Source organism: Bombina bombina, chromosome 8, assembly GCF_027579735.1.
Source record: "Bombina bombina isolate aBomBom1 chromosome 8, aBomBom1.pri, whole genome shotgun sequence".
Classification (NCBI taxonomy): domain Eukaryota; kingdom Metazoa; phylum Chordata; class Amphibia; order Anura; family Bombinatoridae; genus Bombina; species Bombina bombina.
In genome coordinates, this window is record NC_069506.1 from 44,784,485 (window position 1) to 44,797,997 (window position 13,513).

The 13,513-nt window shown below is 38.3% G+C and overlaps 1 protein-coding gene across 1 annotated transcript in view; it reads left to right on the forward strand.

Moving 5' to 3' along the window:
• The window catches only part of PANK4 (pantothenate kinase 4 (inactive)), a 178,875-nt gene that overhangs the window by 122,603 nt on the left and 42,759 nt on the right, over positions 1–13,513 (forward strand). Inside the window, exons 14-15 of the mRNA XM_053690347.1 lie at positions 4,363–4,418; positions 7,412–7,461. Coding sequence (XP_053546322.1) covers positions 4,363–4,418; positions 7,412–7,461 — 106 coding nt within the window. The remainder of the gene's footprint in view (positions 1–4,362; positions 4,419–7,411; positions 7,462–13,513) is intronic.

Consider the following 13,513-nt stretch of genomic DNA (forward strand, 5'->3'; position numbering starts at 1 on the left):
TCCTTTCAACCATCCAAATCTAATTTCTCTGAGACTGACTGCATGGCGATTGAACGCTTGATTCTATCAAAGCGTGGCTTCTCGGAGTCGGTTATTGATACCTTAATACAGGCTCGGAAACCTATTACCAGAAAAATTTACCATAAGATATGGCGTAAATATTTATATTGGTGCGAATCCAAGAGTTACTCATGGAGTAAGGTTAGGGTTCCTAGGATATTGTCTTTTCTACAAGAGGGTTTAGAAAAGGGCTTATCTGCTAGTTTGTTAAAGGGACAGATTTCGGCTCTGTCTATTCTTCTACGCAAACGTCTGGCAGAAGTTCCAGATGTTCAGGCTTTTTGTCAGGCTTTGGCGAGGATTAAGCCTGTGTTTAAGACTGTTGCTCCGCCGTGGAGCTTTAACTTAGTGCTTAACATTTTGCAAGGTGTTCCATTTGAACCCCTTCATTCCATTGATATCAAGCTGTTATCTTGGAAAGTTCTGTTTTTGATAGCTATTTCCTCGGCTCGAAGAGTCTCTGAGTTATCTGCATTACATTGTGATTCTCCTTATCTAATTTTTCATTCAGACAAGGTAGTTCTGCGTACTAAACCTGGGTTCTTACCTAAGGTAGTTTCTAACAAGAATATCAATCAAGAGATTGTTGTTCCATCTTTGTGTCCTAACCCTTCTTCAAAGAAGGAACGACTTTTGCATAATCTGGACGTAGTCCGTGCCCTGAAGTTCTATTTGCAGGCAACTAAAGATTTTCGTCAAACTCCTTCTCTGTTTGTCGTTTACTCTGGACAGAGGAGAGGTCAACAGGCTTCGGCTACCTCTCTCTCTTTTTGGCTTCGTAGCATAATACGTTTAGCCTATGAGACTGCTGGACAGCAGCCTCCTGAAAGAATTACAGCTCATTCCACTAGAGCTGTGGCTTCCACCTGGGCCTTTAAGAATGAGGCCTCTGTTGAACAGATTTGCAAGGCTGCAACTTGGTCTTCACTTCACACTTTTTCGAAATGTTACAAATTTGACACTTTTGCTTCTTCGGAGGCTATTTTTGGGAGAAAGGTTCTTCAGGCAGTGGTTCCTTCCGTTTAAAGTTCCTGCCTTGTCCCTCCCATCATCCGTGTACTTTAGCTTTGGTATTGGTATCCCATAAGTAATGGATGACCCGTGGACTGACTACACTTAACAAGAGAAAACATAATTTATGCTTACCTGATAAATTTATTTCTCTTGTAGTGTAGTCAGTCCACGGCCTGCCCTGTCTTTAAGGCAGATCTAAATTCTAATTAAAACTCCAGTCACCACTGCACCCTATGGTTTCTCCTTTCTCGTCTTGTTTCGGTCGAATGACTGGATATGACATGTGAGGGGAGGAGCTATGTAGCAGCTCCTCTTGGGTGATCCTCTTGCAACTTCCTGTTGGGAAGGAGATATAATCCCATAAGTAATGGATGACCCGTGGACTGACTACACTACAAGAGAAATAAATTTATCAGGTAAGCATAAATTATGTTTTTTGCACCTCTCTGTTTAACCACATTTAAAGGGACACTAAACGCAATTTTTTTCCGTTAATGATTCAGATAGAGCATGCAATTTTAAGCAACTTTCTAATTTACTCCTATTATCAATTTTTCTTTGTTCTCTTTCTATCTTTATTTAAAAAGCAGGAATGTGATGCATTGGACCCGGCCCATTTTTGGTTGAGAACCTGGGTTATGCTTCCTTATTGGTGGGTAAATGTCAACCTCCAATGAGCAAGCGCTATCCATGGTGCTGAACCTGAAATGGGCTGGCTGCTAAGATTTACATTCATGATTTTCAAATAAAGATAGCAAGAGAACGAAGAAAAAATGATAATAGAAGTAAATTAGAAAGTTGAATAAAATTGCATGCTGTATCTGAATCATGAAAGAAAAAAATTGGGTTCAGTGTCCCTTTAAGGGGTTTAATATAAGTCCACTCTGGAGATGCAATGCACATGTACTGCTGAGCTGCCTGTGATTGGCTGTTTTGGTTTACAAACGTGTGTGTAAGTTTTTATTATAGGCAGATGGGATTGTGTGTGTGTGTGCACGCATTTGTGTGCGGGTTCCTGTGCATTCTGACATATACAGGCCCCTGTTTCTAAACTGCACCTGGGCATGTTTTTTATTTTTTCTGCTCTTTGCTTCTACAGAGTATACTAAAAATATTTCAAAGAGGAATGACTTTGAATCCTTTGGGCTAGATTTATTAGTCCCAGCTGGTTGCAGTCTCGCTCATTTGAGCCTTTAACTCATTTATGAATTAGCGGTTTAAAATCACCCCCCAAAAAAAAATCAATCACCCCAGACTCTTTTAACCAGGATGATTGACAAGGCCTGCTCTCACGCAATAGGTTGCACAAGGGCGGGATTGCACTTACATTCCCTCGTGCAATGGTAAATATGGGAAACAAATGTGCCCCTCAATTTACGATGAAATATGGACAGGTTCATAACATGTGAACCACGTCGTCCACAAATTGATAAATCGTCTTTAATACCTCATCAACCAAACAAACAAAGCAACGTACTAGACAATGTAATCTCCCTGCAGGCAACAAAAATTGGTGCAGTTTTTTTTTTTATTTTTTTTTTGCTGTTCCTTTGGCAGATCATTTCCTTTACACTGAAAGGTACTTTTTTTTTTAAATTTAACACTGAACTTTAAAAATACTTTATTAGATTTTCCCGCTTTTCCAATTACTGAGGTTGCCATAAAACTGTCTAACATCTGAGACATTAAAGGGATATTAAACAGTACGAGATTATAATATAAAATGTTTAATTATGTGTAGTTAGAACAACTTTGTAATATACTTTCATGATTTATTTTGTCCCCTTTTCCTGTAATTTAACATCATTTTTTTTTTTTAAAAACTGCAATGAGTTTCTATAAAGTAATAGGCACCACCATGTCTGAACTTAAGTTTTACCTCACTGTACTGCTGCAAACTATTAGGAACCGATATAAAACAGGAAATAAAATAGACTATAAAAACAAGGTTGTTTGGGTTTTCACACAGCCTTATTTACACAAACTTTACTCTATTGCGTGGTTTATATATCTGTCCCCATTTGTTCTCAGCAGAAGACAGAGATAAATAGAAAACTAGTTCAAATGTAACGGTGCCCATGAATTTATAAAATCTAGTACTTTAAAGAATCTAAACTTTTACACTTATGTTTTCAATATTTAAACAACTAATATAATAGTAAAAATACAGCTATTCTAAGACTAATCTTTGCTTTGAAGTCATCATTATGTCTAGCATGTATTTAAAGGGCCAGTAAAGCTAAAAAATAATGTTATATAATTCTGCACATAGTGCAGAATTATATAACATTATATTAGCGTTAGCTTTATACAACCTAATATTTCCTGTGAATTTTTATAAAAAATGACTGTTTTTCAGACAGGCTCTCTGTGCTCTTCTGAACGGGTCTGTTTTTATCACAGAGCGCATCTGGCCAGCTGTCTAGTCACAGCCCAGCCCGACCGCGCCATTACACTCAGTGCAGCTCGCTCCCGCTGTCAGACAGAGCACAGAGAGTGGGTCTGAGAAACAGACTTTTTAATACAAATTCACAGGGAATATTAGATTGCATAAAGCTGCTGCTAATATAATGTTACATAATTCTGCACTATGTGAAGAATTATATAGCATTATTTTTAGGTTTACTGGCCCTTTAACGTCTAAAGGGACATAAAACACTAAATAAATGCTAGATAGAATGATGCATTCAAAGAAAAGATTAGTCTGAGAATAACGTGTAGATGTATTTTTTAAAGTTCCATTAGCTGTTTAAATATTGACACAATAAGAGTAAAGTTTTAGTGTCTATAAAACAATGGGAGTTGCCATGTTGTAACTTAGGTTACCTTCTCTGCTGTGGCCAATTAGGGACAGTTATTAATAGGTCACTAGAGAGTGCAGCCAATGGCTGTGTGGAATATAACAGTGTTCTGAACTTCCATTTCTTACAGGAACTAAAATGATTATAATTTCATAATGTATTTACAAGAAAAGGGGACAAAATAAATAATGAAAATATACTGCAGTTTTTTTTTTAATTCTTCCAGTTCACTGTTATAGGCTTCTGAAAAACAGGATTTAATATTAAACAGCCTAGAAAAAATGACCATATTAATTATACTAATTATTACTATATGAGTGTGTGTGTGTGTGTGGTTGCTTAGTATACTCATTGTACGTTTTTAGAAAATAATCATCTGTCTGAGTCCAGAACGCAGGTATTATAGTCACTGTGCTTTCTGGACACTGGCAAAACATATACACTGCTGGGAGCTTTAATTTGGTCCTGTTTATCATATTTTATTCAGAGTCCTGGAAACCGATCCTGCGTTTGGTTTTGAGGAGGCAAAGAAGAAATTACAAGGTACATTTATGGGTAGTTTTTCTGAACACTGCCTTATTTACATTTTGGTATCAACAATCAGGCTTAAAGGGACATGAAACCCAACTTTTTTTTTTCTTTCATGATTCTGCTAGATCATGAATTTTTAAACACCTTTCAAATTTACTTCTATTATATAATTTACTTCATTCTCTTGGTATCTTTTGTTGAAGGAGCAGCAATGCACTAACTTGAAAGCCAATGACGAGGCATATATGTGCAGCCACCAATCAGCAGCTTCTTAGCCTACCTAAGTATACTTTTCAACAAAGAATACAAAGTGAACAAAACAAATTGGATTAATAGAGATACATTGGAAAGTTATTTAAATTAAAATGACATGCTCTGTTTGAATCATGAAAGAAAAAAATGGGTTTCATGTCCCTTTAAATATACATCAGTGCACAATTTCTACTTAAAAGCAATTTTTTTCACCCTGGAGTGTTTTAGTGATATTTAATATTCTCAGATTATATACAAAAAGTATGGTTTGTATAACCCAGGTTTTTTTTTTATTCCTTTTTAAAGATGTTTGATTTTTTACAAATTAACTCAAAGGGACATTAAACCAAAAAAAATATTTCATGATTCAGATAGAGAATGCAATTTTAAACAACTTTTCAATTTACTTCTATTAGCAAATTTGCTTCATTCTTTAGATATCCTTTGTTAAAGAAATAGCAATGCACAAAAGTGAGACAATCACACAATGCATCTATGTGCAGCCACCAATCAGCAGCTACTTTTAGAAAGTTTTTAAAATTGCTTGTTCTATCTGAATCATGAGAAAAACTTGGTTTAATGTCCCTTTTAGTTGTAGGACAAAATATTGTCACAAGCCCATGTTAGAATTTAGCTATTACATATTTAGGCAGATGCTTAAAGGGACATTAAACAGTAAATACATGTTGGATACAATGATGTACTCCTGAGAATAATATGTAGGTGTAAAGTTTTAGTTTCTATAAAGTAATGAGCACTGTAAAATTAAAACCTAGCTTTCCCTCGTCTAAACTCTTCTGCTGAGGACAGTTGGGGATAAAGTGTGGAATAAAGCAATAATAAAATAATTATGTACAAGGGTTTATTGTTATATTCCACACAGTCATTGTTTGCACACGTTATTTGTCCCTAATAGCCCTCAATAAAAGAGAATACTTTGTAGAAACTCAGGGGAATCGGCTTACAATTTATAAGGTTAAATTACAGGGAAAGGGGACAACATAAATAATGAAAGTACACGGAAAGTAGAGATGTACACGGATTTCCCAGAAGTTCATTTCAGCGAAAGTGATTAAAAATGGCTGTGCTTCCCCTAGTATCCCACCTCCCTATGCTCTCCCACCTACATAAGCTAGGTTAAGGCTTGATTGGACAATCCTGTATAACTAAAATCAATATTTAGTACTTAAAGGGACAGTCTACCATAGAATTGTTATTGTTTTAAAAGATAGATAATCCCTTTATTACCCATTCCCCAGTTTTGCATAACCAACACAGTTATATTAATATACTTTTTACCTCTGTGATTACCTTGTATTTAGGAACCATTTTCCAGCCCCCTGATCACATGACTGTGTCTGTTTATTATCTATTGTCTTAAATTTAGCATTGTATTGTGCTAGATCTTAAATAACCCCCTGTGCCTGAACACAGTGTTATCTATATGGCCCACGTGTACTTTCTGTCTCTTTGTGTTGAAAAGAGATTTAAAAAGCATGTGATAAGAGGCAGCCCTCAAAGGCTTAGACATTAGCATATGAGCCTACCTAGGTTTAGTTTAAACTAAGAATATCAAGAGAAAAAAGCAAATTTGATGATAAAAGTAATTTGGAAAGTTGATTAAAATTAAAAGTCCTATCTGAATAATGACAGTTTAATTTATACTAGACTGTCCCTTTAACTGGCTGATCAAATACATAGGGCTTTATGGTGCATCACCTAGTGGCTGCACCAGATGCCTGTCAAATTGTGGAAAAAATGGATTTCACACGGAGGCGGGCGGGGCACAGATCAGGGGGAAATAAATATTATTTTTTTATTGAAAATATAATATTTTAAAAGAAAATAAGTCTCATTGCACACTTATTAACACATACTTTAATATAGTGTACAGTGGATATTTACATTTTACTATCACTTTAATATTTAACACCAGCAGTTTGTTTTTCTTTGTTCATGATATACTGGATGTGCATTTTTTTTTTTTTAAAGGGGCCGTAAACACCAAAATTTTCTTTCATGATTTGGATAGAACATACAATTTTAAACAGCCTTCCAATTTACTTTTATTTTCAAATTTGCTTTGTTCTCTTGTTATCCTTTGCTGAAGGAACAGCATTGCACTATTGGCAGCAATATGAACACATCTATATGAACACATTGCAGGCACCAATTAGCAGCAGCTCCCACTAGTGTAGGATATGTGCGTATTCTTTTTCAACAAGGGATACCAAGAGAACAAAGCTTATTTGAAAATAGAAGTGAATTTCAAAGTGTCTTAAAATGACATGCTCTGTTAGAATCATGCAAGTTTAATTTTAAATTTCCTTTCTCTTTTTTTCCCCACAACCTTTTTTGATTTTCAGAATTTGTTTAATTTCATTTGCCTTTCACTTATATTGTTTTCCATAAAATGTGTTCTATCAATGCCTTTAACATCAGAGACCAAAATGACCTTTAGGAATATCCAAGAGCGTATTTCTAAAGCTGTGCTTGTTAGATTGGGCAATGGAGATGCTTTTTACCTGACGGTAATTTACAAGATTTAGATTCCAGCTTCAGAAAACAGTTGCATATTACACAAATACCTCTTTTTCTTTGTACTTATTTGTAATGGTTATTTGTACAGTCTCTTGCACAAAACCTGTAAAATGAATAATGTTAGTTATAACAACTGATAAGTTAATTTTATATATTTTGGATTTTATTCAATTGGTCATCGATGTACATACATTTTTTTTTTTCCCCTACAGAGCGACCGTGGCTTATTGACTGCTATAACAGTTGGATAGAGCGTTTAAAGGTAATGACTTTGTCTGTTTATTGTTTTGCATTGAGATTTTTTAGTGAAAATTCTTCTGCAGGTCATTTTTAAATAAAATTTAATTTTAAGTTAGGCAGTTACACTAAGGCACCAGTTCAAATGCAATGTATTGGTTAACTGAAGAATAAAGCCAACTTTTTAACAATTTATAATATAGTGCAGTAGTTGAAAATTGCATTGCAAATTAGCTGCATACAAAAAAAGAAATTGTAAAATGTTTCTTGAATAAATTTGTTTCCTTTTCTCTTGGTCTAACATAGAAATGTAGTAATAAAAAAGATTCAATGCTCATACGGACGTCTTACATTCAGAACAAACAGCTTTGCAGACTGGGAAAGGCTAGGGGCGGTATTGGATAAGGCACTGCGGCTTTGCAGTGCTACTGCACATTAGACTGTTCACTTCAAACAGCAGTTTGCTCTGGATGCACTGTGATAAGGAAAACTTACACAGTGCAGCCAGAGCACAGCTCTGTTTAAAGAGAACTGTCTAATGTGGAGCAGCACTACAAAGTTAAATCGCTAAAAGTTCCTGCATGTGTCCTGTTCTTTCTGCAGACAGGCTGCATTTTCTGCGATGACCTCTCAGATCACTGTATGTTCTGCCTTGGGGACACCAGTATATAGTCTGTGGCATCTTATGCTAATATAATTGTACTCCCCAGTACGTCGATTAATAGCAGACTTACGGTACCTGATTTTTATTGGTGCTGGTTGGATGATTTTCTAAATCATAAATGCAATTATACACAACTAATTCTAGTCACAGGATGAAAATAATTCCTTAAAGGGATATGAAAACCAAAAATGTTGTGATTTAATCGGAGCAAACCATTTAAAAATAAGTTTCTACTTTACTTCTATTATCAAATTTGCTTTGTTTTCAAGTATTCTTGAAGAGATACTTGGGTAGGTTTCAGGAGCACTATAAAGTAGGAAATAGTGTTGCCAACTAGTGCTCTTGAAAATGGAAAACATTCTTGCAAAACTGCTGCCATATAGTGCTTTAGGCACGCTCCTGAGCTCACATCCCTGTTTTTATTTATTTAATTCTATCTAAACGGTAAAATAAAAATTAGGGGTTTCATTTGCCTTTAAATACAATAACAACATATATACTTTTGCGCTCCATTTCTGTTCCATTAGATTTTGCCACACGAAAATTCTGTATTCAGTTTGTGGTGGTGGTGTTTTTATTATCAGAGGTTGACAGATCTATTCAATATTTAGGCGCCAGACATACTTTTAGGAGCAAGACAGTGGTGTTTAGATATATGGAGAATAACCCAAAAGGTTAGGAGCCAGGAGTAAAATTCTAGGAGTCATAGGCTCCCAGGCTCTTGCGTTTGTTAAGCCCTGATTTTTATTATTATTTTGCTTTATTCACCATTGCATTACAATTCATTTTGTGAGCAGGCACACTTCTAGGAGTAAAGATTCCCCAGAACTCCAACATTTTATTTTCTGCTGAAAATTCACAAGTCCCTCACACACACAACCAACAGGAAGACCCATAATATCGGGCATAAATTCTTTAACTTCTAACTTGTCCCAATTTGTTAAACATCTACAGAAACATGTTTTCAATCTTCCAGCATATCTAAGACATTCGACCAACCTACTAAATAAACAGATAAAATGGCATGATACATATAGTATGATAACTTATCCTTAAATACTAATATAGACCTTAAATTGGGTATTAAGGCCATTGATTTATTTTTATGAAAAAAAGATAAGTTTGAAAAGGGAACAAGCCAATTTTATCCTTAGATGTATTGAGTTAATTTTATATAATATAATACACAACAAAATTGTATAACATCGGTATTAAATAAACACTGGCACCTCATAAGAGAGGATCATATTTCCATCTTAAAGGGAGGAGAGTCCACTGCTTCATTCATTACTTGTGTGAATACAGAACCTGGCCACCAGGAGCAGGCAAAGACACCCCAGCCAAAGTCTTAAATACCTCCCCCACTCTCCTCATCCCCCAGTCATTCTTTGCCTTTCGTCACAGGAGGTTGGCAGAGAAGTGTCGGAAGATTCGGAGTAGTCTCTTATGGAGGGTAGTACTCTTCGAAATGGGACTGGAGTTTTAAGTAGTCCTGTTAGCCTCTCAGTGAGCACATGGGTGAATGTTAGAGTCCGAAGATTCAGGGAGAGTATTTCTGCAAAACCATACCGACTCAGTTTAACAGCTTCATTAGCTATCAGCGTTGACGAGTTTCGCTGCCTGCTTTTCTTCTCAAGTCCATGTCAGGAGCAATGCTACTACCCTGTCACACTTGAAGGGCCGTGTTCCTGTTCCACAGCGTTGATTCTGGTAAGATCGGGGCGGTCCTGCATGCGACCGGGTGTGGCCTCTGCAACTTCCTCTTTCTTGACCTGCGTTCGAAGGAGACGAAAGCTGTTTATTGTAGTCCAGGTCATAGGAGGTGGTGAGTGCCCCGGCCATTGGGATATAAATGTGCCATTTATTTTTGATCAAGTCCGTAATAAAGGTGCAAGCTATGGAGGACTCTGATATGTTAGAGGATAACTCCCTCTTTCTCTTGCAAGGTGTATCCAGTCCACGGATTCATCCTTACTTGTGGGATATTCTCATTCCCTACAGGAAGTGGCAAAGAACACACAGCAGAGCTGTCCATATAGCTCCCCCCTAGCTCCACCCCCCAGTCATTCTCTTTGCCGGCTCTGGCAGCAGGGCCTCTCTACGGGAGGGTAAAGTGAATGTGGTGTTAGATTTGTTATTTTTAAATAGTACCGGTTTGTGCTATTTACTCTCTGGCAGAAATGTGATGAAGAATTCTGCTGAGAGGAAAATGATTTTAGCATGTTGTAACTAAAATCCATTGCTGTTCCCACACAGGACTGAGGAGTACCAGAAAACTTCAGTTGGGGGGAACAGTTTGCAGGCTTAACTGCATTAAGGTATGTTTCAGTCATCTTTTTTTCTAGTCAAGACAAGATAATGCTAGAAGACTGACAAGAATCCCCATGTGGGAAGGGTAAGCCATATTCTGAGACTCAGTATAGAACTGAAGGCTTATTTAAGAGGGCTCAATAGGCTGGTTGACACTGTTGCAGGACAATCGATTATTTTATTCAACAAAATACTCATTATAGACATTATAGACACTGTTTAAACACTTTTGGTGTGTTTATTTCAGGGTTTTTATTCCACATGGCATTATTTTAGTCACCTAAAATGGGGATTTTGAAGGCCTCACAACTCCGGAGTGGGAGGGGCCTAATTTCGTGCCTCAGTTGCGCAGTTAATCCTGACAGATTGCTCATGCTGCTTCACATGGAGGGTTCAGAGACTGTTTGAGGACTTCAAGAGGCTTGACTTTCACAAAACTAATCCCTAAGGGCAGGTATCCGGTTGCAGACTTTAAACTGCTCCGGTTTGGGCAGTAAAGGGTTAATCAGGCTGAATCTTGCTGTGCAATCATATCGAAGCATTAGGCACATACTGTAAAAGTGATTTGGTTCATTTTTTACCGTTTTGTAAAATTGTGTGCGATTTTTATTTCTTAAAGGCACAGTACAGTTTATTTCAAATTGTATTTTTTGTTGATTAAAGTGTTTTCCAAGCCTGCTTGTGTATATTACTAATCTGTTAAACATGTCTGACACTAAGGAAAAGCCTTGCTCTATGTATTCAGAAGCCATGGTGGAACCCCCACTCAAAATGTGTCCCAAGTGCACTAATGTTTCTTTACACTTTAAGGATCATATTGTGTCACTTAAAAATATAGCCCTAGATGATTCCTTGACTGAAGGTAATGAGGATAGTCCGCCTTCCTCTCCCCATGTGTCGTCACCAGTTACGCCCGCTCAAGCGATACCTAGTACCTCTAGTGCATTGGCACCTATTACATTGCAACAACTAGCGACAGTTATGGATAATTCCCTTGCGGCCTTTCTATCCAAACTCCCAGTTTTCCCTAAAAAAGCGCGACAGCTCTGTTTTAAGAACAGATGAGCAGTCGGAAGCTTTGGGAGGTTTATCTGATGTACCCTCACAACACTCGGAAGTAGGGGCGAGGGATGTAATGTCTGAAGGAGAAATTTCTGACTCAGGAAAGGTTTCTCAACGGGCAGAATCAGATTCACTAGCGTTTAAATTTAAATTGGGACACCTCCGCGTATTGCTTAGGGAGGTTTTATCAACTCTGGATGATTGTGACCCTATGGTGGTCCCAGAGAAATTGTGTAAAATGGACAAATATCTAGAAGTCCCTGTATACACTGATGCGTTTCCGATCCCTAAGAGGGTGGCGGATATTGTTGCTAGGGAGTGGGAGAGACCAGGTGTACCTTTTTGTTCCCCCCCCCTATCTTTAAGAAAAGGTTCCCCATAACTGATCCCAGGCGGTACGCGTGGCAGACGGTCCCTAAGGTAGAGGGGGCAGTTTCGACACTAGCCAAGCGCACAACCATCCCAATTGAAGACAGTTGTGCTTTTAAAGATCCTATGGACAAAAAGTTGGAAGGTTTACTAAAGAAAATATTTGTTCAACAAGGTTTCCTTCTCCAACCTATTGCCTGCATTATTCCTGTAACTACTGCAGCGGCTTTTTGGTTTGAGGCACTGGAGGAGTCGCTCCAGAGGGAGACTTCATATGACGAAGTCATGGATAGAATTAATGCTCTAAAGCTGGCTAATTCATTTATCACAGATGCCGCTTTGCAATTAGCTAAGTTAGCGGCGAAAAATTCTGGCGCGCAGAGCGCTTTGGCTCAAGTCATGGTCGGCTGACGTGTCGTCCAAAACAAAATTGCTAAATATCCCTTTCAAAGGAAAGACCCTTTTCGGGCCCGAGTTGAAAGAGATTATTTTGGATATCACCGGGGGAAAGGGCCATGCTCTCCCGCAAGATAGGCCTTTTAAGGCTAAAAATAAGGCTAATTTTCGTTCCTTTCGCAACTTCAGGAGCGTTCCTGCTTCAACCTCTGCAACCGCAAAGCAAGAGGGTAACGCTTCACAGCCCAAGGCAACCTGGAAGCCTTTGCAGGGCAAACAGGCCAAGAAGCCTGCAGCTGCTACTAAGACAGCATGAAGGGGTAGCCCCCGATCCGGGACCGGATCTAGTAGGGGGCAGACTCTCTCTTCGCTCAGGCTTGGGCAAGAGATGTTCCCGATCCCTGGGCATTAGAGATTGTTACTCAGGGATATCTTCTAGAATTCAAGGACTCCCCTCCAAGGGGATGGTTCCACATTTCTCGTCTGTCTTCAGACCAGACAAAGAAAGAGGCGTTCTTGCGCTGTGTAGAAGATCTAATCAAGATGGGAGTGATATATCCAGTTCCAATTACAGAACAAGGACTGGGTTTTTACTCAAACCTGTTTTTTGGTTCCCAAAAAGGAAGGAACTTTCAGACCAATCCTGGATCTAAAAATTCTAAACAAATTCCTCAGAGTTCCATCATTCAAGATGGAGACCATCCGGACAATCTTACCTATGATCCAGGAAGGTCAATATATGACTACCGTGGATCTAAAGGATGCGTACCTACATATTCCTATCCACAAAGATCATCATCAGTTCCTAAGGTTTCCCTTTCTGGACAAGCAGTTCCTAAGGTTTGCCTTTCTGGACAAGTTCGTGGCCCTTCCCTTTGGGTTGGCCACCGCTCCCAGAATTTTCACAAAGGTGCTAGGGTCCCTTCTGGCGGTATTAAGACCGCTGGGCATTGCAGTAGAACCTTATTTGGACGACATCTTAATACAGGCGTCGTCTTTTCCCAGAGCCAAGGCTCATACGGAGATTGTTCTGGCCTTTCTAAGGTCTCACAGGTGGAAGGTGAACATCGAAAAAAGTTCTCTGTCCCCGCTCACAAGGGTTCCCTTCCTGGGAACATTAATAGACTCGGTAGAAATGAAAATATTTCTGACTGAGGTCAGAAAGTTAAAGCTTTTAACTACTTGCCGAGTTCTTCATTCCATTCCTCGGCCATCTGTAGCTCAGTGCACGGAGGTAATCGGATTAATGGTAGCGGCAATGGACGTAGTCCCTTTT